General features: G+C 37.8%; 2 protein-coding genes across 2 annotated transcripts; one reads left to right on the top strand and one right to left on the bottom strand.

The window, feature by feature from the left end:
• Positions 1–5,304: 5,304 nt before the first annotated feature.
• Positions 5,305–14,933, top strand: LOC306761285 (adhesion G-protein coupled receptor G2-like; the record flags this gene model as incomplete). Its single annotated transcript, XM_079247410.1, has 15 exons — positions 5,305–5,677; positions 9,930–10,050; positions 10,200–10,501; positions 10,586–10,787; positions 10,975–11,131; positions 11,523–11,684; positions 11,820–11,942; positions 12,185–12,230; positions 12,315–12,418; positions 12,514–12,638; positions 12,918–13,289; positions 13,380–13,663; positions 14,289–14,390; positions 14,520–14,672; positions 14,830–14,933. The coding sequence occupies 15 exons, from the start codon at positions 5,305–5,307 to the stop codon at positions 14,931–14,933; spliced, it is 2,730 nt and encodes a 909-aa protein (XP_079103536.1).
• Positions 14,934–16,286: 1,353 nt separating this feature from the next.
• Positions 16,287–24,146, bottom strand: sms (spermine synthase). Its single transcript, XM_079247160.1, has 11 exons — positions 24,007–24,146; positions 22,815–22,935; positions 22,505–22,592; positions 22,347–22,411; positions 22,060–22,235; positions 21,806–21,960; positions 21,578–21,667; positions 19,887–20,001; positions 19,700–19,779; positions 17,885–18,000; positions 16,287–17,769 (listed from the first exon to the last, which is right to left on the bottom strand). The coding sequence occupies exons 1-11, from the start codon at positions 24,050–24,052 to the stop codon at positions 17,739–17,741; spliced, it is 1,083 nt and encodes a 360-aa protein (XP_079103286.1). The 5' UTR covers positions 24,053–24,146; the 3' UTR covers positions 16,287–17,738.
• Positions 24,147–25,227: the final 1,081 nt, after the last annotated feature.

Raw genomic sequence — 25,227 nt, 5'->3', positions numbered from 1 at the left:
GCTGAGTGAGACATGCTTGAAGTAAAATGAATGCAAGTGACATTGGCCAATTCAGACTGACGTTTTAGAGGCGTGCCCATGTGTCAGCAATTGAATATGACTTAGAGAGCAACAGCAAACTCTCACAACCAACACAACTAGTCATGTTCGTGTCAGTTAGGTAAATGTAAGTGGCTACTTTTGTGGTTTGGTTTTTGGATTTTCCCCGTTGTCAGTTATGTTCCAGGGAAATGGAAAAGTCGTGAGAGCTCCAGGAGTTCATTCAGGCAGATTTTCCTGCTGCCACAAATTGGCTCCCTCATCCAGGTGAGGCTTTGGTCTCCTTTAACTTCATGAGGCGAAGAATAATCATCATTTTGATTCAAGATTGTTTAAGATGAAATCCACAAATATGCCTATATCATATATGAAATTTAACCCCTAACTTTCTTCATCATATATTTTTTTTGTTCAGAACATCTACAGTGTTTAATTAGCTTTACTGACTAAACTGTACAGTTTGAAATTGTTTCAAGCAGCGTTTTACAAACAGATCATTTATATTGTGTATCTCAGTTAATTCAAACAATTCAGTTTTAAAATGCCTAAAATGTCATTACAGTATTTTTTAAAAAAACAAAAAAACTCCTAAAGTATGCTGGTTTTTCAACCTCTGAAGCAGACAGAAACCAGAAGAGGTGGAATAATGGCCTAAAGTTTATCAAGTTTAAAAAGGAGAATCGTTGGTTATTTTTATTTAAAGCCAAAGCTCATCAGTCAGGCTCTAAACGATGCAAACACACTTTGTGTGACTCCTCAAAGGGAGGCAGGATTTGTAAAGGTTTATACCATTAACTTAAGCATGTCATTTGTAGAGTCATGGACATTTTTTTCTGGCTTGTTTATTTCTCACAGTTTACCTTGTGGTAATTAAAACATACATAAAACATACAGTAGTATGCTTTAGTGAAGAAGTGCTTAACTAAGTTTTCTTTATTATCTAATTTTACAATCAACTGATTTCAGATTTATTAAGAAAGAGAGATATAAAAGGGCCCTGCGATGGACTGGTGAGCTGTCCAGGGTGTACCCTGCCTGTCGACCAAAGCCAGCTGGGATAGGCTCCAGCTTCCCCGCGACCCTGAATTGGATTAAGCGGTTTAGAAAATGAATGAATGAATGAGAGATATAAAAGATGTAACAAGTTATCCTCTTGCCTTGCGCCTTATGCCATATTCATACTGGACCCTCTAACGGCTGGTTTAGCCCACTGTGCACCCCACCCCCGTCCCTCCAGTGGTATTTTTTCATATGTTCATGTTCATCACATGACAACAACACAGCTTCATAACCTTTTCCAAAGGGGTCTCAGTTGAGCAAACATCCACCATGTTTTTCATGTAAATTACTGCTTGTCCATACATCACACTATGTTCTTCTCTACACAGTATGTCACTGTTCACAGTTTTGAATAGCAGTGAAAAAGTTGATAGGTTTGCTCTCATGTTGTTTCACTTGTTTGATTTTCTGTTTTACATTTCTTTTGGACAGGTTTGACTACATAATCACACAAAGAAAACACTTTCAGACAGTCTCTCTTTTGGCACGGCTGTGGTGTGAAGACGTGCTCATTTAGACGCTTTCACATGCCATGTGTGGCACTTGTAGAATAAGATTTTAAACAGCCATTTTCCTTCACGGAAAACCTGCAAATAATGGTGTTTGTATAATTACAGAGTGAAGAAGTCAGATTCCAGCGTTAGATGCTCACTATGGTGGAAGATACAGCTTGTAGTCCTACTTCTAGCAGGTGAGGTCTGACAGCAGTGATGAATGATTTGACTTGAAGAAAGGTTGTTGTCAGACAGTGGAACAGAGGCATCTGTCAGCCCTTCTGTTCTCACAACTCTACACCTTCATTTAGAAAAAGCTACCATGTCTGGCATGCTAACACAAACACACACTAAATTGATTTTTAATTTACTGTGGTACCTGTTAGTCTAGTCAGATTGCTGTAAGTTTAGTCATCACACAAAGACTGCAGCTTTTGAGGAAATGGAATTTATGACTCAATAAAACTGTCCAATCATTTCATAATAACACAGGCAAGTGTAATCTGTCTCTGTGTAAGTAACATACTATTGTTTGCCCTTTTTAAAATTATTTTTATTACTTATTTTAAGGAATTTTATAAAGGGGTATGTACAGTAATGGAGATCAAACTTACATTATGGAATTTTATGTATTATTGTTGTGCTTTCTGACAATTATTGTTGCAAATGGCATGAACCTGTAAGTGGACAGCTAAAATCCAACAGATTTACACATCAGTGTTAATCAATGTCTACTCTCCTTATTCTAAAAATACATCAAATTGAATTAAATAAATACTAAATAAAAGCTTGTTTTGACATCTTTGAATAACAAGTATATATACTTGTTTAACCTTGTTCAGTAGATCACAGTATGAACTACAGAGCAATCATCTTTCTGGATCCTTGCTGTTTATTGTCAATAATCTACAGTTTTTAACTCCCAACTCTTATTGGTACAAAAACACCAAGCCCAGTGTTTCTCAGTCCTGATCCTCAAGGAACATTGCATCACACACCTCAATGGCTAATGAATGTCTCATTAGCAGACGTGCAAAAAACTTGACGAGGAGCTGAATTCGCCTGAATGGGTGTGCTAGAACTAGAGAGAACTAAAACATGCAGGGCAAGGGACCCCGAGGACCAGCACTGTTGCTTTTGCTAAAATAATTCCTCTGTAAATGTTTATGTTGACATGTCAGGTGTCGTAAAACATTTATTTCGAGTGAGAATAGATGTGCTGCAACAGTTTCAGCTACTTGATCATTTCCATCTGCAGCCCTCTTCATGATGTCATAACAGTCTAATGTATTAGTGTAAATTTATAACAGTGCATCAGAGCTGAGTGTTACACAGAGAGTTGCCGCAGCAACCAGTGAAACAGAGCAGATGCAGTCTGAGAAAGTGTCGCCATCATCATCCAGGGAGACACAACAGACAGACTGTACAGAGTCAAAAACTGTAAAAAATGAAATGTTCATTTTAAAATGGTTTGATTTTTTTTTTTCAATTAGGACAAGCTTTCAGTAGTCCAACTGCTGTTTCTCCTCCCTTCGCTTCTCCTCCTCCTCCTCCAACGTCTCCACAGACCTCAGGTAAATGACATGCCACTGCATGGAGATGTAACACATATTTCCAGTAATTACCACGACACTGAACTGGTAAAAGTAAACTGAGAACACCACAACCATACTAAATGCATAACCTAAAAATAAAAATAAAAACCCTTGTTTCTGATAAGTGTGAAATTTATGCCTTTTTCTAAAACTTCGATGAAGGGTGCCCAAACTTTTTGCCTCCAAGGGCCAAACTGAAAATGATCCTGTGAGCCACAGGCCAAACGCTGCAGCTTTAAGAATGAAACACAAGTAAATGTATAAAGTTATTTAAATTATTGTTCAAATGCTGATAGTTAGGGGGGGTAAGAAAGAATTTTTACAGCCACTAAACTGCAACCAAGTGCAACATGTCAACAACAAGAAACAGTGCATGTTGAACGGGGCAAGTTGCTGATACTTAGTGGGACACATGAAGTCAATCTTTGGACATTACCAGTCTCTCCCTGTTTGGTTGCACCTGGGTCTCTGACAAGATGAGTCACTGAGGTGTGAGTCAGTCAGGGTCCCTCTGAGTCTGGACTTATTGAGGTCCATATCACTGAAAGTATTGTGTTTTCATCAGGTTCTGGGTATTAATATAAACAGCGACTAGCAGGCCAAAAGCAAAGTGCTGGGGGGCCGATTTTGGCCCACGGGCCCAACTTTGGACACCCCTGACTTAGATTAAAAAAAGAGTTTGGAGGTCAAGCTTGAAGTCTAAGTGAATCAAAAACAAATATCTATGTTCTGACTTTCCCCCATTGCAGAAAACGGATTATTTCACATCTCTTTATAGTCATTATATTTCCCTTTTTGAAAATGATTCATTAGTCGTCCCTGATACCTCTCATGTCCTCTGAATGGCTGTGTCCTAATATTTCACTAAACAGTCTGCATGGAGGTGTGGTGGTTTGCACTGCAGCCTCACAGCAAGAAAGTTGCTGGTTTGAGTCCCGGCTGGGTAGGGGTTTGATCAGGAGCCTTTTTGTGTGGACTTTGTACATTTCCACCGTGTATGCATGGTTTCTCTCCAGATGCTCCAGTCTCCTCCCCCCATCCAAAAACATGCCTGCTCGGTAAACAGTATGGGTGTAACAATACATCAGTCTATTCTGTTACCGATCATTTGATCAATGAACCAGAGACATCGATCCTACATGTTAACAACAACCATTTGTCAAACAAACTTTCTGTTGAAAAACAGCTGTATTTTTAGTTCCCCTGTTGTTTATTACTTTCTGTTTATTGTATGTTAATAACTGTTTTTTTTAATCAATTAATTGAAATACCTGACCCCAGAAATGAATATGTTAGATGATATTTTAGTTGCTTTTTGTGATATTGATATGCATGGAAATGACTGTGTTCAGTTATATAGTACTGATATTGTTATGTATCAATTCATGGATCCTGAATCAATTCGAATCAAAACTGGATTGCAAAATATCAGCAAACATCGAAATCTTCTCGATATCATTTGGTATCATGATCAAACTGCCAGTTTACACCCCTAGTAAACAGGTCTCTAAGGCTGTGAGCCTGAATGCGACTACCAGGATAAATAATAACAATTTGTAGACTGATGATCATTTCATTTTTCCAATCAGTTCAAGCTTCCATTAGACCAAGCTCTGCTGCGCCTTCTAGTCATCCCACCCCTACAACAGCTGCACAGTCTTCAGGTAAATAAATCATCTAACTATGAATTAGCCTGTGGGATGTATAAATTGTGCATTTTGTTTAAAATTTGGACAACTTTGAAAATCTGTCTTTCTTTTGGCAGTATACTACTTTGTAGATGTTACCGTGAATGTAACTGGAAAGAAGAATGAATCTGAAATCTTTGTCTGGGTATGTAAAGAAAAATACTGAAGAAGTCATTCTAAAGACGTCCTGTATGATGTTTGCAAATAAATGTAAAAGTAATCCTCATTATTTTTTCCTTTTTTAAAATTTTGTCTCAGCTTGAGCAGGTTTTCCGTAGCAAGCTGGAGAACTGTCTGTTTTCGAACCCTGAAGAAACAACCACTGTACCCACACCTCCCACGACTGCAAACACATTTACAGCAAATGTGACGACACAACCAACTACAGCATCAGGAATTTATAATTTAACAACCACAGCAGCATCTACAATGTTACAAAACTACAGCACAACTGCAGTTGCAACTTCTGAGGCTGCAACAGCCAACAATGCAACATCAGCTGCAACGTCAACAGCCAACAATGTGACATCAGCTGCAACATCAACAGCCAACAATGTGACATCAGCTGCAACATCAACAGCCAACAATGCGACATCAGCTGCAACGTCAACAGCCAACAATGTGACATCAGCTGCAACGTCAACAGCCAACAATGTGACATCAGCTGCAACGTCAACAGCCAACAATGTGACATCAGCTGCAACATCAACAGCCAACAATGCGACATCAGCTGCAACGCCAACAGCGCTGAACAATAAGAGCACAACTGCAGCTGCAACTTCAGAAGCTGCAACAGTCAGCAGTACAGCAAGAGCTGAAACATTAACAACATTAAACATCAGGAGCACAACTACAGCTACAACTAATCACATTGTGCCGATCACTCTGACCAGCCACAACCCAACATTTTCACCTGACAGGAGTGAGATCACACAAACAACAAGCACAGGAGGAGGAGGAGGTTCTCTGTTAACACTTTTAAGTGCAATTCTACCAACTGGTTCAAGACAGAGACATGCTGCTGTGGAGATCAGTGACAATGTGACACAAAGCAGGTATTACTGAAATGACATGTTGTTGCAATAGATTTCATGTGAGAAATTCTCCAAGTTAAATGCTGCTTTTTGCAATTGGTAACATTTAATAATCAAGTTAAAATTGTATCTTTTTTTTCTAAACAGCCGTCTCAAAAAGCATTTATAATATGGACAGACAGTTTGACAGTTACAGACGAGTTACAATGTCAGTCAGATGACACTTACATCTCATTGATGTCTCTATTTACTTTTCAGCTGGATCATAAATGACACAGTTTCCCTATATCAAGTAAGTTAATAATTGTATATTTGGCTTTACAGTAATTTTCATAATACAATGGCTTACACAACTATTCAGGCTGCAGAAGTATTATATAACACAATTTAACTTCTGCTTTTACAGGGGATGGAGGTTTCATGTAACGTAAAAAATGAAACAACGTAAGTGATATAACAAGATTATGGTGTGAGGGTAATTTTGTTTCTTACAACATATTTGTTTTTAACGTGGGTTTAATCCTGCAGAAATACAAGGTGTACTGTGATATTGAAGCTGAACCAGGGAGTTCCTCCATGCTGTATCCTTAGCACGATCTGCTCAGCCAGTAAAAATTCCTCTGACATTCATGTGGTTGGAAACAGGGCAGAAAGAACGAGTGAGTCATGTGAAATGTGAAAAACTTAAGTACCAACATGATACGTTTCTGTTATACAATAAAGCCTTTGTGTCGCTGAACAGATCCAATTACAAATGAGTGTAGTGCCAGTCCGAATGAGGAGAACAGCTGCATATATTCTGGTCCGCTGGGTTCATCATGGTAGGTCATCTGCTCTTTGTTTAGGATATTTCAAAATTGCAGCAAGAAGAGAAGAGACTGCATTCCTGGACTAAGGCTAAACAAAAACATTTAATTCAAATCCAGATAAAAATCATTGATGGTTGAAAGATTGACACATTTCTTTGTTTGAAAACTTTTTTTTCCAGTTTGTCTGTTTATTTAGGACGTCGTGTTTTTAAGTCTACAGGACTTCTGAACATGCAAAATATGTCTTGTCTGTTTGAATTGTCTGAATTGGAGTTTTGTAATTAACAACTTCCATTTCTTACTGCATTGTAACCATTTAGAAAAAAAGAATAACAAAACTAATCATTTTATTATTTATCCCAGTATTTTGTGATATCTTAATGATAAAACAAAGAGAGAAAAAAGCAACTCTTATAGTGACGTCTGAATAAAAAACACTGAACTGAAAATAAACATTTTAAGTCCATTTCAAATAAAAACAAATAAATTAAAATACACTTTTCAAATGTTTGTTTCAACAGTGAAGAGTCTGGACCTTCATACGTCGTTCCACCAAGCAACGTGACAAACTGTACGGCAGGTAAACCCTCTAGTTTCAGCTTTGTTGCTCTCCTTTTCTATTTCAACATGTTGGCCCATTGTATTTTCACTTCGTTACAGGTAACAACAGCTGCAGCTGTTCTGCTTACTGCAATGGATCTGGTAAGTGTTTTGTCACCCAATTAATTCAGTTTATATATATATATATATATATATATATATATATATATATATATATATATATATATATATATATATATATATATATATATATATATATATATATATATATATAATATATATATATATATATATATATATATATATATATATATATATATATATATATATATATATATATATAAAATGACTGCAGTATGCAAGCATTTAATAAATTCATTTTATTTCTCTTTTAGATGCGTTCTACACTTTTTCAATTTTTGTTAAAGATCCCAAGATGAACTCTTCACATGTCTCCTCCTTGGTAACATCCTATTCACATGCAGACCATGAGGGCTTTATTTGCATTTTGTTGCATCAAATAATATTGACTTAATTCCTACAGATTTCTACCCTGAAAGAATCACCACCATGCAACATCAGTACAAAGTAAGTTTTGCCTTTTGTCAACTATGTCGAGATGAAAATTTTTAGTATCTCTTCATCAAGTTAAAGACTAATAACTGTTTGCGGACTGTCCTTTGCAGTGCTACGTGTCCATTGTCCAACATTTCATCAGAATACAAGGTAATCAGATATCAAAACATAATCGTGCCACTTACGTAAAGTTCTTTTTACCATTGTACCTTGTTGTTAGAGGAAGTGTCATAAAAAAAAAAAATTCCAGGTATCAATTTGGTCATGTGACTTTAAAGCAACAAGATTAACTTTAGTGACTTGTTCTTTTTTTCTTCCACCTTTCTTATCTTTACTTCCTCCTATAAATATTATTATATAACTATAAATTAGGTCAATGAGAACAAGAACATTTCGGAGGGAATTTTGATGGGTGCCAATGCAGTTACTGCCGTCTCAGACATACATACATGTATTTTGAAGGCAGCCATGTCACAGTGACGCTGCTGTGTAACTGGATGGATCATGGGAGGATGGGGGGTTGCACATAGACACATGTGGACACTGCAACAGTAAGATGTATAGCGCACTTGTGTGTGTGTGTGTGTGTGTGTGTGTGTGTGTGTGTGTGTGTGTGTGTGTGTGTGTGTGTGTGTGTGTGTGTGTGTGTGTGTGTGAAAGAGAGTGAGAGACAGAAAGAGAGAATGAGAAAAGATGCATGCTACAGTGCCATCCTGAATAAAGACACAGAATCACTGATGTCTGTAATAAACCAACAAAACTTGATCCAGTTTCTCTGAATCACTAAATATTACTGTTTCTGGGGAGGTGTGTGCATGAGTTCAATCTTAAACACACAACTGTCCCCTGTCATGTTATTGGTGTTGCTACAACAATACAAACATTCTGTGGGTGCTGACAAGCTGAAACAAACAGACACAGACCACCCAGATGAGTGAGAACTTAAAAAAAACCTTTAAAAAACCAAGTACTGTTTCCAAACATAAAGTCGTATGAAAAAATTCTTGAAGCATGAGCAGAAGGGTTGGAGGAATTAATAGATATGATCTATTTTATTCTAATATGAAAAAGACTGGGAACGATGGCAAGCTGAAAATTATTTCTGGTTTTAGAATCCAGGTTTGTTATGAAAGTGGGTTAATGGGAGAAAAGGAAACTTTCTGACGCTTGGAGCGACATAGTTTAAAATCTGCGAGTCCCAAATCTGCTGCACCTGAAGTTCATTTGGAGTCGACTTCAATTCTTTGTTTTCATTTATAGTTTGTGTCTGTACAGGGAAACCTCTGATCATGAGACATGCTTGTTTGAGATATTTTCAGAATAATTTTTAATCCTATGCATTGCAATGAGCCCAAAAGGTGTATTAATACATAAACACGACAAGACTCATGCAGCAAAAGTCATAGAATACTATTCCTGATAAAGTTGCTTACATACTATAAGTAATAAACAGAGGATGCTGCAGGGTGGTGCAGGAATCACAACTGTGATAAGAATTTTGCAAAGAGCTGCTATTAAATTTACACAAGAGGAGAAACTGAAACATGATGGAATAGTTGAAACACATATAGGAAAACATTAAAGTTCATGTTTGTGTTCAGAAGAATGCTTGTGACATGTCATACAGTACATCCCTTGTGTTGGATGTTCAACTGCAGGAAAGTTTTTGGGGATTTTTTTTATAACCAAATTGGATTTCTCTCTTCAGGATGTCAAAATAAGCTGTTCGGTCACGGCAACAAAGTGAGTTTGATCATGTTTTCTCTACCAATTTGTTACAAACAGAATTTTTAAATTCACCTGCAGCATTTTAACACCAAATATCACTTGTTTTTATATTGAAGCCAAACCTGCAGAGGGATTTTACGCTTCGCTCATGTGGTCCTGATCTGTTCTGTGGCAGAAGCTCTGGTGAATGTATTTCAATCTGAGGAACAAATTCGTTACAATCGACGAGTTACACGAGCAGGTGTGTGTATTATCCACAGAAACAAATGAAATATCAGATCACACCGGCCTAACAGCTGTGAATTGTAAAAAGCCTTGTTTGTTCTTGGTTTTATATTTCACACAGCAATTTGTGGAAACACAAATGTCAGCAGCAATCCACTGAACTCCCTCTTCACATGGGTGCAGAGTGATCTAAAGCCTGAAGACTTTTGTACAGAAATCAAGGAGTCTAACATCAGTAAATGGTATGAATCCTCTCCATTGCACGATATCCTCAGCATTAACTTAACTAAAGCATCATAAAGTATATAAGTCGTCCATGCGAATAGTGACACATGTAAATTTAAACAAATACTTTCTCCCCAGACCTCAGTTTGTCCTTGTTTTGTTGCAGTTATGATGAAAATGATGTGGTTGTGCAGCTGAAAGAGCAGTGTTTTATCAGAGATATACCTGTCACAGTGAGCCCGAATGTGACAACTTTTGAACCAAACAGCACCACCAGCGTGCCTGTAAATGCGACGCCATCCATCCTGAAGACAACAACTGCAACAACAACAACAACGGCAAAACAAATGAACACAACCAAGATCCCAAATGTGAACACATCTCCTGCTGATGTCACGACAGCAACAAACTCCCCAAACACATCTATTTCTGTGATCCCTGTAGAGAGTTCAACAACTGCAGGAAGTGGTGAGTTATCACCTGCAAGTCGTGCTGGGACATGTACATTATCAGAGCAAAACTATAATCCTTGTAAAATGTTGTTGACTGCAGCTGAAAGCCAAGCCAATGCACTTCTTGACTTGACCAGAGATGTGTCCAAACTGACAGCCGAACAGATAGATGAGCTGGTTTCTCAACTGGAGAAACTGTTGTCAGGCCCAACTATCAGCCTGGCGTTGGGAAACATCTCCGTCCACATTGTCAGCAATCTGCTTGGTGCTGCGCCTGAGAAACTGTCGAGCTCTTCCAGCAGGTCACTCATTAATGTATTTAATTATCTATGATATGTTGTGTACCGTTTACAAAACTCTGAGAATAAAAGCCATCAAGTGCTGTGCAATATAAACCATTATATGTTCAGTCTTTCTCAACAAATTAAATTTAATCTTGCCTCCTCGATGTTTTCCAAGGTTCAAAAGTTGTTGTCTTTCCTCCATTAGGATTATAGGGATCGTTGATACAGTGGGGTTAAAGCTGGTCATTGCAAAAACTGCAGAGACTCTGTTGTCCCCATCTGTGGCTCTGTCTGCCAAACCAGCAGATGGCACCAATTTTCAGGAGACAGTTTTCTCCATCTCAGATCCCAGTAATGTGCAGGTAAGAATTGATTATTGGTTTTATAGAAGCATGCCAAAGCATCACAGCATACAAAACACAACACTACTTCAAGCGTTTCCAGCATTTTTCACAAAGTATTTGTACTTCCAGTTGTGAAGATTAAACTATCCTTTGGATTGTGGCCCATTTCTACATGAAAAAAAAAAAATTGCAATAAAGTAAACTAGGTCAAACTTTCAGACTATGAACCTGACTTGTAGTGTGATTTGAGTACATCCCTGGATTACATTTGTCATTGTGCACGCAACGCTGTTCTGAAGAGAAAGAACGAGTTTAGCTTTCTTTATCCTCAGATGTCATTTGGCCCAAATGAAAACGTGATTGTTAAGCCAGTGTGTTTCTCTCCATCCCTTTCCCATGTGCATTGCAGGTCCGTGGGGAACCAAGGTTTAGAAGGAGTGTATCAGACTCCTCTGTCCCTCAGGGCTCCATCACACTGCCCTCATCTCTCACCCAGGGTCTAACCCCCGAGGAACAGCGGCTGCTTTCCAGAGTCCAGTTTAATTTCTATCAGAAGAGCACAGTGTTTCAGGTCTGTACTGTTAAGTGGTATTATCATTGTTTAAAAAGGCAGAATTATCACTCTGCCTTCATGTGACATTGTGGGCAAACATCATCTTATAAACTGACAAAATGTTTTTCTTGTTTTCTCTGAATGACCACACAGGACCGGTCACTGGGGGATCGTAAACTTAATAGTGGGATTTTAGGAGCAAGTGTGGCCAATTTATCAATCAAAGGACTGCAGGAAAATGTTGTTATACGCCTGAGAAATACTGAGCCAGTTCCTGTAAGTTGAATTTCAGCAGCTCTTATTTTTTTCCCCTTTGGTTTTATTTTTTCTTCTTTTTTTTTTTAAAACCAGTGGTTACCTTGACTTGAACAGTAAGGTGTTTATTGGACTATTATCTGGTGACTCAAGCATGAAATAATCAACATTTCATTCAATTTAATCCAACATAGCATCAAACACTTAAGCTTTAAACTGCCAAACGTTGCAGACTGAAATAAACATGTCATTTCAAACTCCAGGCAAATTTTTCCCCAACGTGTGTTTTCTGGGACTTCACATTCAACAGTAAGTTTTCTAACAATGTCTACCAGAATATAATTAATGTGAACATGTATGAAAACAAGTCTGAGTTGTGGATGCTGCCTGCAGATGATTCAGGAGGCTGGAATTCAAGTGGCTGCGTTGTCCAAAACACAACAGACAGTGAGACCATTTGTAGCTGTAACCACTTAACCAGTTTTGCCATCCTGCTGGTAAGCATCATTTGCCACACTTCGTTTCATGCATCAATATACATGGTGTTCATTTATAGGATTAATTCATTTAACATCTTGTCTTTATCTTATAGGACATTTCTAGAAACCCTTTGACTGATCGTGTTCAGGCTACAATCCTGACTTTTATCACATATATTGGCTGCGGAATCTCTGCAATCTTCTTGTCCATCACCATCCTCACTTACTTGGCATTTGAGTGAGTTGAAGACCATTTTGTTTGATTGCTTTTTTTTTCAGCAATCATACATCGAATTTGCTTAGTTTCTGGTCATTATGATTTATAGATGTCGGTGATTGAATAGCAGCAGATTTTTTTTTTTTTGTTTGTTTATTGTGCCATTTTGTACATTTGCTGTTGACGACTTCTGCAAGAGTGTTTTCAAACATGTCATGATGTGTTTATCCAATAGAACTCATAAAAGCCTCATATTTTTCTTCAGATCTTTCTTTAATCCATACTGTTTAATCCATCCAGGAAGTTGCGTAAAGACATTCCATCCAAGATCCTGATCCAGTTGTGTCTGGCTCTGCTGTTCCTGAACCTGGTCTTCCTGGTGGATGCCTGGCTAGCTCTCTATCCAGATGCCGTGGGTCTTTGTATTTCTACAGCCTGGTTCCTTCACTACTTCCTGCTAGTCTCCTTCACTTGGATGGGACTTGAAAGCGTCCACATGTACATGGCTCTTGTTAAAGTCTTCAACACCTACATATCCAACTACATGCTGAAGTTTTCTCTGGTGGGCTGGGGAGTTCCTATGATTGTGGTCATAATTGTCATTGCTATTGACAAAGACAACTACGGCCTTGTGTCATATGGAAAGTTTACAGATGGCACCAGCGATGACTTGTAAGTGTTCCTAAAGATGATTTATGTGCAATTTTCTACACATTATACATAAAAACTAAAGCTTTGATTCTTCTTCATCCTTTTCCGAAGTTGCTGGATAAAAAATGACATTGCCTTCTACGTAGCCGTGGTGGCCTATTTCTGTGTCATTTTCCTCTTCAACTTCGTCATGTTCGTTGTGGTGTTGGTCCAGATGCGTCGGATAAAACAGCAGAACCCGCACAGTGTACAGCATCGCACTACTCTGCAAGATGTGCGCAGCGTAACGGGCATAACCATCCTCTTGGGCCTCACTTGGGGCTTTGCATTTTTTGCCTGGGGGCCTGTTAACCTGGCATTCATGTACCTCTTTGCTATTTTCAACTCCCTCCAAGGTGGGTAGATTTAAGGAGGCTCATTTACACAAGGGGTGTCCATAGTTGGTCCTCGGGGATGACTTTTCCTGCAGGTTTTCAATGCATCTCTATTCCAGCACACCTGGCTTACATTTTACTGGATCCAGAAGCCTATGAAGGTCTGCACAGTGACTGATTAATTTGAGTCAGGTTTGTAGGAACAGGGCTGCATGGAAAACCTGCAGGATTGTGGCCCTTTGAGGGCCGGAGCTGGACACCCCTGATTTACACCATGGCACAGTCCTCATTTTAAACCTTATTGGTTTACATAGTAATTACAGAAAAGTTGTGTGTGTTGTAGCAAAACCTTTATCATTAGGTTAACCTGGGAGCAATGGGTGGAGAACCACTAAAAATAAAACCAGTGTTGAATTATTTATTTTATTATCAGGTTATTAGTCATAAACAGGGATATACAAGTATATGCTAACATTAGGGTTTAGGATTCATGATTTTAGGGTTCATGATTAATTGTTGCTATAGTAACGATTTAACATGTTAAAAATGGCAAAGACCAATCTTTATTGGCAAAATATATTCATGTTCCTGAATGTTTCTTAAAATGTGTGTGAAGAAGTTTTATTTATTTATGTTTTCGTCATAGGTTTCTTTATATTTGTGTTCCACTGTGCGGTGAAGGAGAACGTGAGGAGGCAGTGGAGAACCTACCTGTGCTTTGGCAAAATGAGATTACCTGAGAACTCAGGTTAGACATGTACAGTTTGCATTTGATATTTCAAGTGTAAGATCTGTAAAACTTCTCACACAGGAACTCCGTCAAGTGATTTTTTTTTGTTTGTTTGTTTCATGGTAATTAAATACATTTCCTCTACAGAGTGGAGCCGCACTGCAACACAAAAGACTATGAAGAAATCATCCCTGACTAAAATGACATCTCTTCATTCTTCAAATTCCTCACATGGCAACAACTCATCCAACTCGTCTTCTTTTCTTGTCAGCAGCCCTTCAGACCAGCTATATGGTATCGGTAAGAGACATTTCGACTCAAGAGACGGCTGCTTGTTCGTATGCCTGATAATAACATCCAGGCTTTAAGCCTTAGTATTCACTCTTTTCTCAGCATACCCACTACTTCATTTTCTTTCATGTTTTGATGAAATAATGACTGAAGTGTCATGTTTCAGGTAGTCCCTTTGATGACAGAACAATCACAGCGGATGAAGAGCCAAATGTGGATGTGGTCCTCAATGAGATCAACAGTCAGCACAGAAACCAACAAACATCCTGATCCAGAAAGAACAGAAAATTCTGTTTGCTGACTTTTATTACTTGTTTATAATGTAAATTAAGAGTAATTTATATCATGTCACATGTGACATTAAATGACTGTAATTGCCAATATTATCATTGAATTTTTTTAAACGTCCTATACTCCTGAGCCTGAACTTTTCTGCACTGTATTTTTCAAAGCTTGTTCACATGAGCACAAGTGCATAATGTAAAATGTATAATGTATGATGTATGTTCAGCCTAACAGAAGCCAGCCTCAACAACATTAATTGAGGCTAATATTCAATAGGGAGATAACCTCATCTACGTTGCACATGAATCTTTTGTATCTTAAGGTTATTTATACTTAATTCACTTTTGAAACATGGCATTGATATGTCTTCATGTTTTCACATTGCCTTCATGTCCTAATATTTTATTTCCCGCAGATTTATACAGAAGCCAAGTATCTATCTGCACAAAGTTTTCAGTGACTTATGGTGAGAACTCCACAAAAGGTTCATGGTTGGACTGTTAGCCAGTTTTAATCAGATAATGACTGTTTTGGGTTTTTTGTTGTTTTTTTTTAGTTATTTTGAAAAATGTTATGAGAATAAAGGAATTATAGACAAAATGAGAAAATTCCACTAAACTTATACTAGATCACTGATTAATGGTCACTTTATTAGGTACATCATGCTGGTATCATATTATCCCTCATTTTTCCTTTAGAAGTGCCGTAATTCTTCCCAGCATCAAGGTGTTGAAAACATTTCTCAGATTGAGGTCCACATTGATGTGACAGCATCACTATTACCGCGGATTTATCAGCTGCTCATCCATGGAACAAATTGGTCATTCCACCTCATCCAAAAGGTCATTTTCACTGGATTGCAATCTTATGACTACAGAGATCATTCGAGTCATTACTTCCATAGAGAGGGTTAATTTTTCACCCACATTTAACTGGTTGTAAGCAACTTCACACAAAAACCACTGGGTGATTTTTTTTCTGAGAATGGATCTTAGTCTAACTTGAATTCCATGAACTTTGGGAGTGATCAGGAAGGAAATATGGATTTGACTTGAAAGGATTCTTCCCAACATGGGTGGAAAAAAGCTGCTTGGCTGAGGTCTGCGCTCTCAGACTTTCAAGCCTGAAATTATGGAGTTTATTGCCAATAGAATCTGGAAACATTATTCAGAACCTTGATTCATTAAAAGTGAAACAAACCACACAAATCCAGCCTCCTGTGTATGTGTGCTTTTTCAATACACACATATGCACTAACCCATTTATGCAACAAGATGTGACTACACTAGCTGCGTCCTACTGGGAAGTAAAGAGGCAATGGTCTCTTTTGGAGTTGCAACCAAAATCATTTATTTTCTCAATAAAAAAAAACCAAACCTTCAGGTACCAATTAACTATCACATAAAAGAAGCTGCAGACATTAATATTAAGCATTTTTGTTCGAAAGATGATGACTATTACAACTGTTAGTTGTCAGCCACCCCCCCAAAAAAAGACTAATTGTAGCTGGTCACAAAACTATCTGAAGTAGGACAGAACAGCATATCGTGAATCTATATTGAATAAATAAATGTCCCACAGGGTCCATCAAATGTGCTGTGTGCTGTGTATATGTAAGCTACATTCACTGTCCTTTACATGCACCTAATATACTAAATATATCAGGAGAAATCAAAGATGCTAATAAAATATAACATAAAAACAGCACAAGCGCAAAGGTGACATTTATGTGGAGGAATTATTTCCCTTTTAAATACACCTGGACTTCAGCATTTAAGTCTCACTGGGCATGATCACATTGCCTGAACACAATCTGAAATAAACAGATCACATTTGAGTGGCGGTCACAAAATTAGGCTTGAAAGTGACTCATGAAGGGTAAGATCGAAAATCAACATTAAAAAGGAGAAATAAACATTTTATGGTAAGATAAGTTACACCCCACAATCAGTGTACGAAGTCAGTGTATGAACGTCTAACAGTTCCATCAGAGCACATGCAAATCAACATGTCACATCTACCGACACAAACAAAACACAACCAAAGAATTTGTAGCAAACAATAATAAAACAGAACTAGAAGGGTTCAGTGGGTGTAACAGAGGAGGGGTGAGGGGGCGGGGGGGTAAAACAAATTCTCACTATGCCTCTTTAGATGAGATCAGACTGAACAAAAAGTGACTTTTTTTTATAATAAATCTTCTTTTACACAAACATGGCTGAAATAAGTTAGGAGTGTATGGTTTATGTTTTTTATATTTTAAACTAAAAATAGGTTTACAGAAGTGATGTGGGCAGCACCCAGCTGAGTTAGAGCTTACTATTAAAAGGCAGAAACTGCAACATGTTAAGTATAGCATGCCTGTTCACTCCTGATATTAATGTGTGTTGGAGATCTTAATGTGTGACACCACCATAATTTTAGTAGATTGTACTAAAGGGCAAGATGGACTCTAGGTAAACAAATATTCACAGCAAACCATGCAACGGAAGTGCAGTGCGGCATCCTGCCAGCTGAACGATGATGGGTGTGATTTGGGTGTGTGCAAACACAAATGGAGCCTGTTTATTGCTAATAAAGTCTGGAAGATAAATCACACCTATCTTTTTAATTGTCTCTTTTTGTTTTTTGAAAGTTATGTATTTATTTACTGCATATATTCAAACTTTATGTTGCCTCTTGTGTTTATGTCACTTTCAGTCTGAGCACATCTGTCAGGCTACAGAAGAAATGAAAAGACCATTTCCATTCACATTCCAGCGGGGTATTTAAGTACAGAACTGAAGGTCTTTACTTCTTCCATGCTGTGTAGAAAACCCATCTGGTACACTACGGTTAAGGACCACATTACATTTGAAATGCAGTAGTGTGTGTTTAACATACTATCTTTCTGGCCTGCATTTCATCTTTTGCAGCCAAGATCAGTGAAAGGATACTGCTCCAAGTAGGAGGGTACACAAACCACCTCTTTGCGGAAGTCCACGGGACACGAGAGCTTTCCAAGCTGTTCTTCATAAAGACTCAGTGCCTCTGTCAGATTCACACTGTTACCCTGATGACCAGTGGCCAAAAACAGAAACGTTAACACACATCACTATCATATTTATGTTTTATCACTTGAAGGTTAGTAGTTGTGAAGGAGTGTTCCCCATTTCTTAAAATAAAATTAAGTTATCCTTTTATCCGTGGATTTCTAGTGTTGTGTAGTCAAATATAAATCTTTCAACAAGTCAACGTTGCCAAGCCTGTGCCTCTACAGAACTTATTTAAAACTTTATTCTGTCCTGGTCCAGATGCTGTGCTGTTTAAGGAATTTCTTCAGGTAATTCTGCCACTTGATAATCTGCTACGAGTAACCATGGCAACCATGAAAGTCATATGTGGAAACACTGATAATTCAAATCCAGATGAATTGAAGAGGGGGACATTGGGAATGTTAACCTGGAGAAAAACTGAGATCGAGGATGATGGAGTTTAAACCATTTCTTCTCTTGATTATCATTGTGGAACGTTAAATCTTTAGCAAATAAATTTACCTTGATGCGCTGATGAAAATACAGTAAAAAATGTCAGAAATGCTGTTTTGTGTGTTTCACCAAAACATGGCAAAAGGAGCCTACTTGGTGTTTTTCTAAACACCTGCCAGTAATTTTACAGCCAATTTATTTGTGTAACAAAAAAGTGAGGAATGCCCAATTTTCTTGCCCCAAGTTCTGCCTCAGTTAAAAATCAATGTGAACAAAAAGGTTTTGTGTTCCCACCACTGCTGAGCCAAGCTGGACCTGACTAAAACCCACGTCATTCCCAGTTTTAGAGGGTTTTTCCACCATAGTCACAGGGGCTATAGTGTGGAAACTGGGATAGTGTGTCTTACCTGCAGCACACAAGTCACTGTGCTCTCAGTGTGGAGAATAAGAATCTTTTTCTTGATGGCAAATAAAACCTTAAACTTATTCAGAATGAAGTCACCAGAACAGCAAAGTGTTTGCGATCTAAAACAACTCAAACAATCAAATATGAAAAAATGTCAGAGAAGACAGTGTTGGGATTTCTACACAGCATTACCTCTGTGTCAGACAGTTACATAGATTAGGCCTGCACTGAAAGCTAACCCGTTTTCTTATGAAGTACAGAACATTCTGTAGCTAAGAAGACATATTGTCAAGTTAAATGTTACAGGAAAGATGGGTTGTAAAAGTCCAAAAAGCTTTTTGAAGTTTATCTTGTTTTTTGAGGCAAAGTTCATCCTTTAGAAAGCTTCTGGCTCTCCAAACGTCTTGCAGTTAACACATTTTCTACTCATCACTGCTATTCACAAGCTCACTACATTTATTTTATTTTTTTTTAATCTATTTTACACCAAAATGGTGTAATCCCAGAAAGGTTTAAGGCAGGAGTCTATCTGCACCGCTAATAATGAATATTTTAGCTCAGAGTTTCTGCCTACATTGCCCACTGAGAGAACTGACTTGTATTTTCTGCTGATGCTCCATGTGACTCAGCTCTGTCTTTGCCAGGCAACAAGCATAACACTCCCAATCTAATCATAGCAAGCTTTTGAGAACCATACATTTTTCCCTGCTACACTTTAAACTTGCCTTTTATAACCACCTGACACCAATGACTTTTCATAGTGTTTAAATCATTTATACAGCAACAGTCTAGTTTTCCTCTCAGATCAATACAAAATCAAATTAATTCAATGTTAATTTCCCCAACTCCACTCTTATCATAATAAAGAGAAGACCCACCTGTGTGAAATATTTGCCCTTAGGATGCAGTACACGAATTGAGAGGTCTAAGATGAGACGCAGGAACTCCCACATAGAGTCTGCAATAAGCAAAATGGTCAAAACAGGAAAAAAAAGCTGACAAATAATTGATGTAATGCACAAAAAAAGCCATTTTCAAACACAAGAGATTGACAGAAAGGGAAACCTTCTTCTGGTGCGGTGGATATTGGGATTGCAGTGAGGTCGTTAATTACATAATCAAAAGTCCGTCCATCTTGAACATACTTCTTCAACAAAGGGACGCAGTCTTCTATCAGTATCTGAAATCCAAAAGACAAGAAGATCACACACACACACATTTTATACTACTCTTTTGAAAGAAAAAAAAAAAGGGAAAAATGAAGGTCTGGACATAGCAAAACTTGCAATCACAATAATATTTTCTATAATGACAAACCAACCACCAAAGATAGAGAAAGGGAAGTAAAAGATGAGCAGCATGCAACTCCAGAGTAGAAGATGTTGCTATTATGGATAGTAAAAAATGAAAAAAATAAATAACTACGTCAACTGTTTCGTTCAGTCTAAGCCAGACTCCTGCTTTTACACTGTCTGTCATCTACAACCATAAATTTAGGTTGATCTCTGTGATAAATGGGATATATCTTCATCAGTCAATTCTTCCACAGAGCCAATACCTCTCTACACACTCCAGTCAACCAGTTGGTGGACATGTACCCCTAAAGTGGTTACTGACTACCTTTAAAATAAAACTATGACCTAAAAGTAGATTGAGGGAGAAAACTGAGCAGAAATGTGGAAGCAAATGAGAGAAGCCAAAAACAGCCATGACAGTCCGATTGAGCTCAAGTTACCTTCTTAAAGTGTCAACAACAATGTGTCCTTTTTGTCAACTTAAATTAGAAAAGTGGATGTAGTTTGGATTCAGTAAAAATGATGAACAGATTAATACAAAGTGAACTTTGTGCCAAAACAAAAAACAAGATTAATTGACTTAATTCCAATGGTGCCACCTTAACGACTATGAAGCAAAAAAATGTGGACTTTTGTAACTCGGTGCACTGCCTCTTCTGTACAAGCACCAAACAGAAAAGAATCATCTAATCATCAATATCATCATCATTAATCATCGTCATCATCACACTAGTTCTAGTCACAAAATGAAGAGACTCCTGCTAGCTTTATCAGACAGACAGCTCGAGTCGCTGTGCTGCATCGCATGTGACCTCCAGACATTTCATGCTATCTATCAAAAAACCACCCATCCAATCAGTGTTAAATACACAAATCTTCCTTTGCTTTTTGCCACATGCTTGCTGCTACTACTGTCTGCTGTTGCTGCTGCCTGCTGTTTGTTTCAACCCCCTCCATCACCCCAGTTCCACCTGTAGGCTCCAGATAAATGAAAAAATAGTGTTGAGTATTATTGAGCCGTATTTGATTGATTAAAAACGTGTAAACACATGCGGGGATGGGATCGGACCTGAGCCGCCAAACTATATTTCATAATAAGGATTTTATTAAGATGCTCATGAATGAGATGAATATGAATTTAATTTCTACGGATCAGGGAGCTATTATCACCCAGCCTGTCTCAATGGCTGCTTGGCAACTTTGTTGTCTTAAAAAAAGAAAATAAAACAAAACTCTATAATTATTTATTTTAAATCAGTAAGATTAAACACTTGTGATCAATGTTCTTTTTTCTTGCCTTTTCAATTAGAAGCTCAAAAAAATCTTGTGTTACTTTTATGGGTTTTCTGTATCTGTTATAAATCCATAATAATAAAGTTATCACAACAGAAATACACAATTAAATTCCACATTTATTTAAAACCAAAATTCAGTGAAGAGGCACATTTCAACAGCACTCACTTGGTAACAGTCTCCCCTCAGGTTGTCAAGGATATTGCCACAGGTTTTTCTCATGTGCATCTTGCACCCATCTATCACCTTCTGGTCAATGTAGAGGTTTTATTAAGGCAAAAACAGTCTGATGGAGTTGCAGATTTACACTGCATGAGAGAAAACTAAATCACCTTTAGGAGGAAAGAAAAAAAAAAAAAACATTTGACAGCAGAAAAAAACTCAATAAAAGGATATCTCCACCATGGTGATCATTTTTGGCTTTTGTTTGACCAACTCAGCAAGGATGCCGCCATCACCTCCTCCTAATATCAGCACCTCTTTTCCAGCATAATTTTCTTTCCCGTTACCTGTGATGGCTCGTGTGTAGGCAATATCACTCTCTGCCAAGTCTGCAAGGTAAAATGCATTATTGCATCAAATTACACCTCGGTGCTGTCAAATGATACCAGACTGACTTCTGTGTGGACTGTGGTGTTGCATACACTTACTGACATCGCCATCAAGCACGAGGATATTTCCATACTGCTGTGAGTGCAAGATCTTTATGTTTTGGTAAGCAGAATCTTCTTCATACACCACCTGGTCAATGTCATACTCCACCAATCTGCCATCAGCTGTGGGCCAGTAGCGGTCCACCTTAGCTCCTCGCACAAGGGCTGGGAGCCTTTAAAGGAAGTAAAACAATATATATGATCAATGACAGTGCAGCATTCAAGCTTAACGAGTTGAAGTGTTCACATCTCCAAAACATGGCCAATGTACTTCCATAACTTACTTTTTAATCCTTGCAATATTGCCATTTAAGAGAACTTTTAACTTCTTTTCCAGTGCATTTAAAAGCTGCAGAGAAAGAAGAGATATGTGCTTTCATATCAAAATGTCTGAATAGTTTTAGGGTAACAGCTGAGGTACTGCATATTTATAATCACTTACATTGTCTAGTTGTGCAATGTTATCCTCTTCATAACACTGCAGATCAATGGTGACCAACCCATGAGAGTGGACACGCAGAATGACAAGCCTGAAGATAAAATGATGCAAAGCAGTAAGGAGAAACTCTTTCTTCATTAAGGTGAGACTACAGCTGCCACTTTGCTGCCTTCAGTGAAACATTTTTCCATACAAATTTATTTTCAATAGTGGCAATTAACAAAATTTCATAGTTAAAAAGAGCATTGACCACTCAACTTTAAGGACACAACGCCACTTTTCTAAATTTAGGACAAAAATAATTCATTCTTACCGTCCGTTCTTTCCCACAAAAGTAGCAAGGTATCCATGCCCATTTGTGTCATGAATGGTCTCTGTCAGTTCCTGCTCATGAAATATGGACAGCAAGCCAGGAACTATCGAGGCAGAGTCAACTAAAAATAGACACAAAAGAAGAGAATGTTTTAATCAACACTTCTGCATCAGAGGGAAAAAAAGAAACAGCTTCTGATATGTATATTAAAGTGGCAAGGCAACAAATCTAAGTTATCACTTTGCCACTTTAAATTTTCATTATGCAAACCAGTGGGTCAGACTAAAGATTTACAACTCATGTGGTTATCATCATATCACTACACTTACATTAGCATGTGAGAAGCATTTTAATATTGCAGCTACTCAAAACTAAGCTATGTTTTTTTTTGTTTTTTTTTTTAAATAATAAATTAAAAATAAGCAGAAGCTTCTCCATTACAGGCCAATGCTCCAGTACCCAGGTCAGAGCATTACAAGCTGCTTTATACTTTGTCTAAATTTTAAAATTATTCAATTACTTTCCACCACATGCCATATATAATTCACCATCATCCTTTAGACTATGATATAATGCACATGGCACACTAGTAATCTCTCAAATTAGATGTAATGCAAGTCAACAATCATTAACATTATAAAGGTTGTGGCTCAAAAACTGAAGGTATTTTTCTTTACTGACATAAGGTGACAGATATGCCTTGAGAGAGTTTTTGAAACAGGCATAATGCAGCTGCCCGAGCTGCAGTTCACATTTTTGTACCAGTTTCTACAAACTATAACTATTATTGCAGGCGTGCGAAAGAAAAACTACAAAAATGGCTGACAATGCGCCACTTCCTATGCGACACCTCTGAATTGAACACGCTTTATTCACAATGTTAGCAAGACAGTCATTGAATCGCTTTCCACTGCATTGAAACCAAATAGGCAATAAAATTCTCTGTAACGTCAACGTCTACCACACGGACATGCAAACTGTAACAAAATATTGTTGTATGGCAACTTTTGTCTTTGAATTGCACTTTACGGAATACGAAGAGGCCATATTCCGTAAGCATCAATCTAGTTACTGTGCTGAAGGGCAACTACACTAACAGGGTAACATTAGATGGCTAGCTAGCGTGCAGTTCTGATGTGCCCGAAAACTAAATGTATAATATCTATTTACTCACTATTAGCACTCGTCCTACCTGCTGTAGAGAGGTTAAAGTCGAGAGTGTAATGTCGCACTGCCATGTCTCACTGCAACCGACATCCATGCCTGGAATAGCAGGCTGCGAATATTTATGTGCAGAGACAGAGGGGGAGCCCTGCTACCACTGCAGCAGCTGGGTCAGGATCAAATCGCAGCAGCGGCAACTTGCTGGGGCACTTCCGGCAGCTTTTACAGTTTGTAGTGGCACTTCCGGTAGCTGTCACGCGTTGCAGTCATAGACATCATATATATGTCTATGGTTGCAGTGAGCAGCGCAGCCCGGAGTTTGTTTGTTTTGTTGTTGTTGGTTTGGTTTGTTTTACCCGGCGTTTATCTGTTTGTTTTTCTGTTTGTTTGTGTTCAAGATAACTAAAAACGCTATAGACGGATTTTCATGAAATTTTCTGCCATCTAAAAAAAAATAAAAAGGCATTTAACATTGAACAATGTTTTATCTAATAAAGTGTGATCATTAGACAGATTTTACCCTAAATATATGTTTATATGTTTATTCCACAGTTTTGTTTATCTTCACTAATTATTTCGTTTTAGTACCCAAACTTAATCACTGATTTTCAAGCAATTGCTTTTAAACATTATCAATTTAATTCCATGCATCACCTGAGGCCATGATCTAGTTTTAAAATAGATAACAATAAAATAAAGATGCTCCAGAGCAGGATGGCGTGACTGTCAATCCAGTAGTTGTTTAAAGGAACCATAGTTTTTCCTCTATTCCTCGTAATTTCCTGCCACACTTGTTTAACTTGTTTCCAGTGTTCTGTTTACCCTGTTTTACTTGATATCTGATTTTACATCTGATTAGTACTTTTGAAGAAATCACCTAAATTATTGCCAGGTGCAGTGGTTGTGTCTTGGCTTGTGTATTTGCTCAAGCTCCTCATGCACAAACCAGTTAAGAAACCAGTGGCATAGTTTTCTGTTCACCATCACTGCCACAGGGCTTTGTTGTGATTGCAAGTAGATGTGGATGACAACGGTATTTGTCAGAATAAGAAAAAAAAACAAACAAATGATATACATTTCCACACCACAGCTTTATTAATACAAACAAAATGGGGTAAATGACATGTGTTTGTTTCTTAAGTAACATACCTGGAAAGATCACAATCGCATGCACTGAAAAGATAGCTTTAAAGGAACCCTCTGGTTTGTTTGTCTCCAGTCAGACGTACCCAAAACAATAACAAAAATA

This window comes from Telmatherina bonti (genome assembly GCF_933228915.1).
Source record: "Telmatherina bonti genome assembly, chromosome: 10".
In the NCBI taxonomy this organism is placed as follows: Eukaryota; Metazoa; Chordata; class Actinopteri; order Atheriniformes; family Telmatherinidae; genus Telmatherina; species Telmatherina bonti.
Note: the sequence above shows the minus strand (reverse complement) of the source record. Positions and strands in the feature narration are given on the sequence as shown.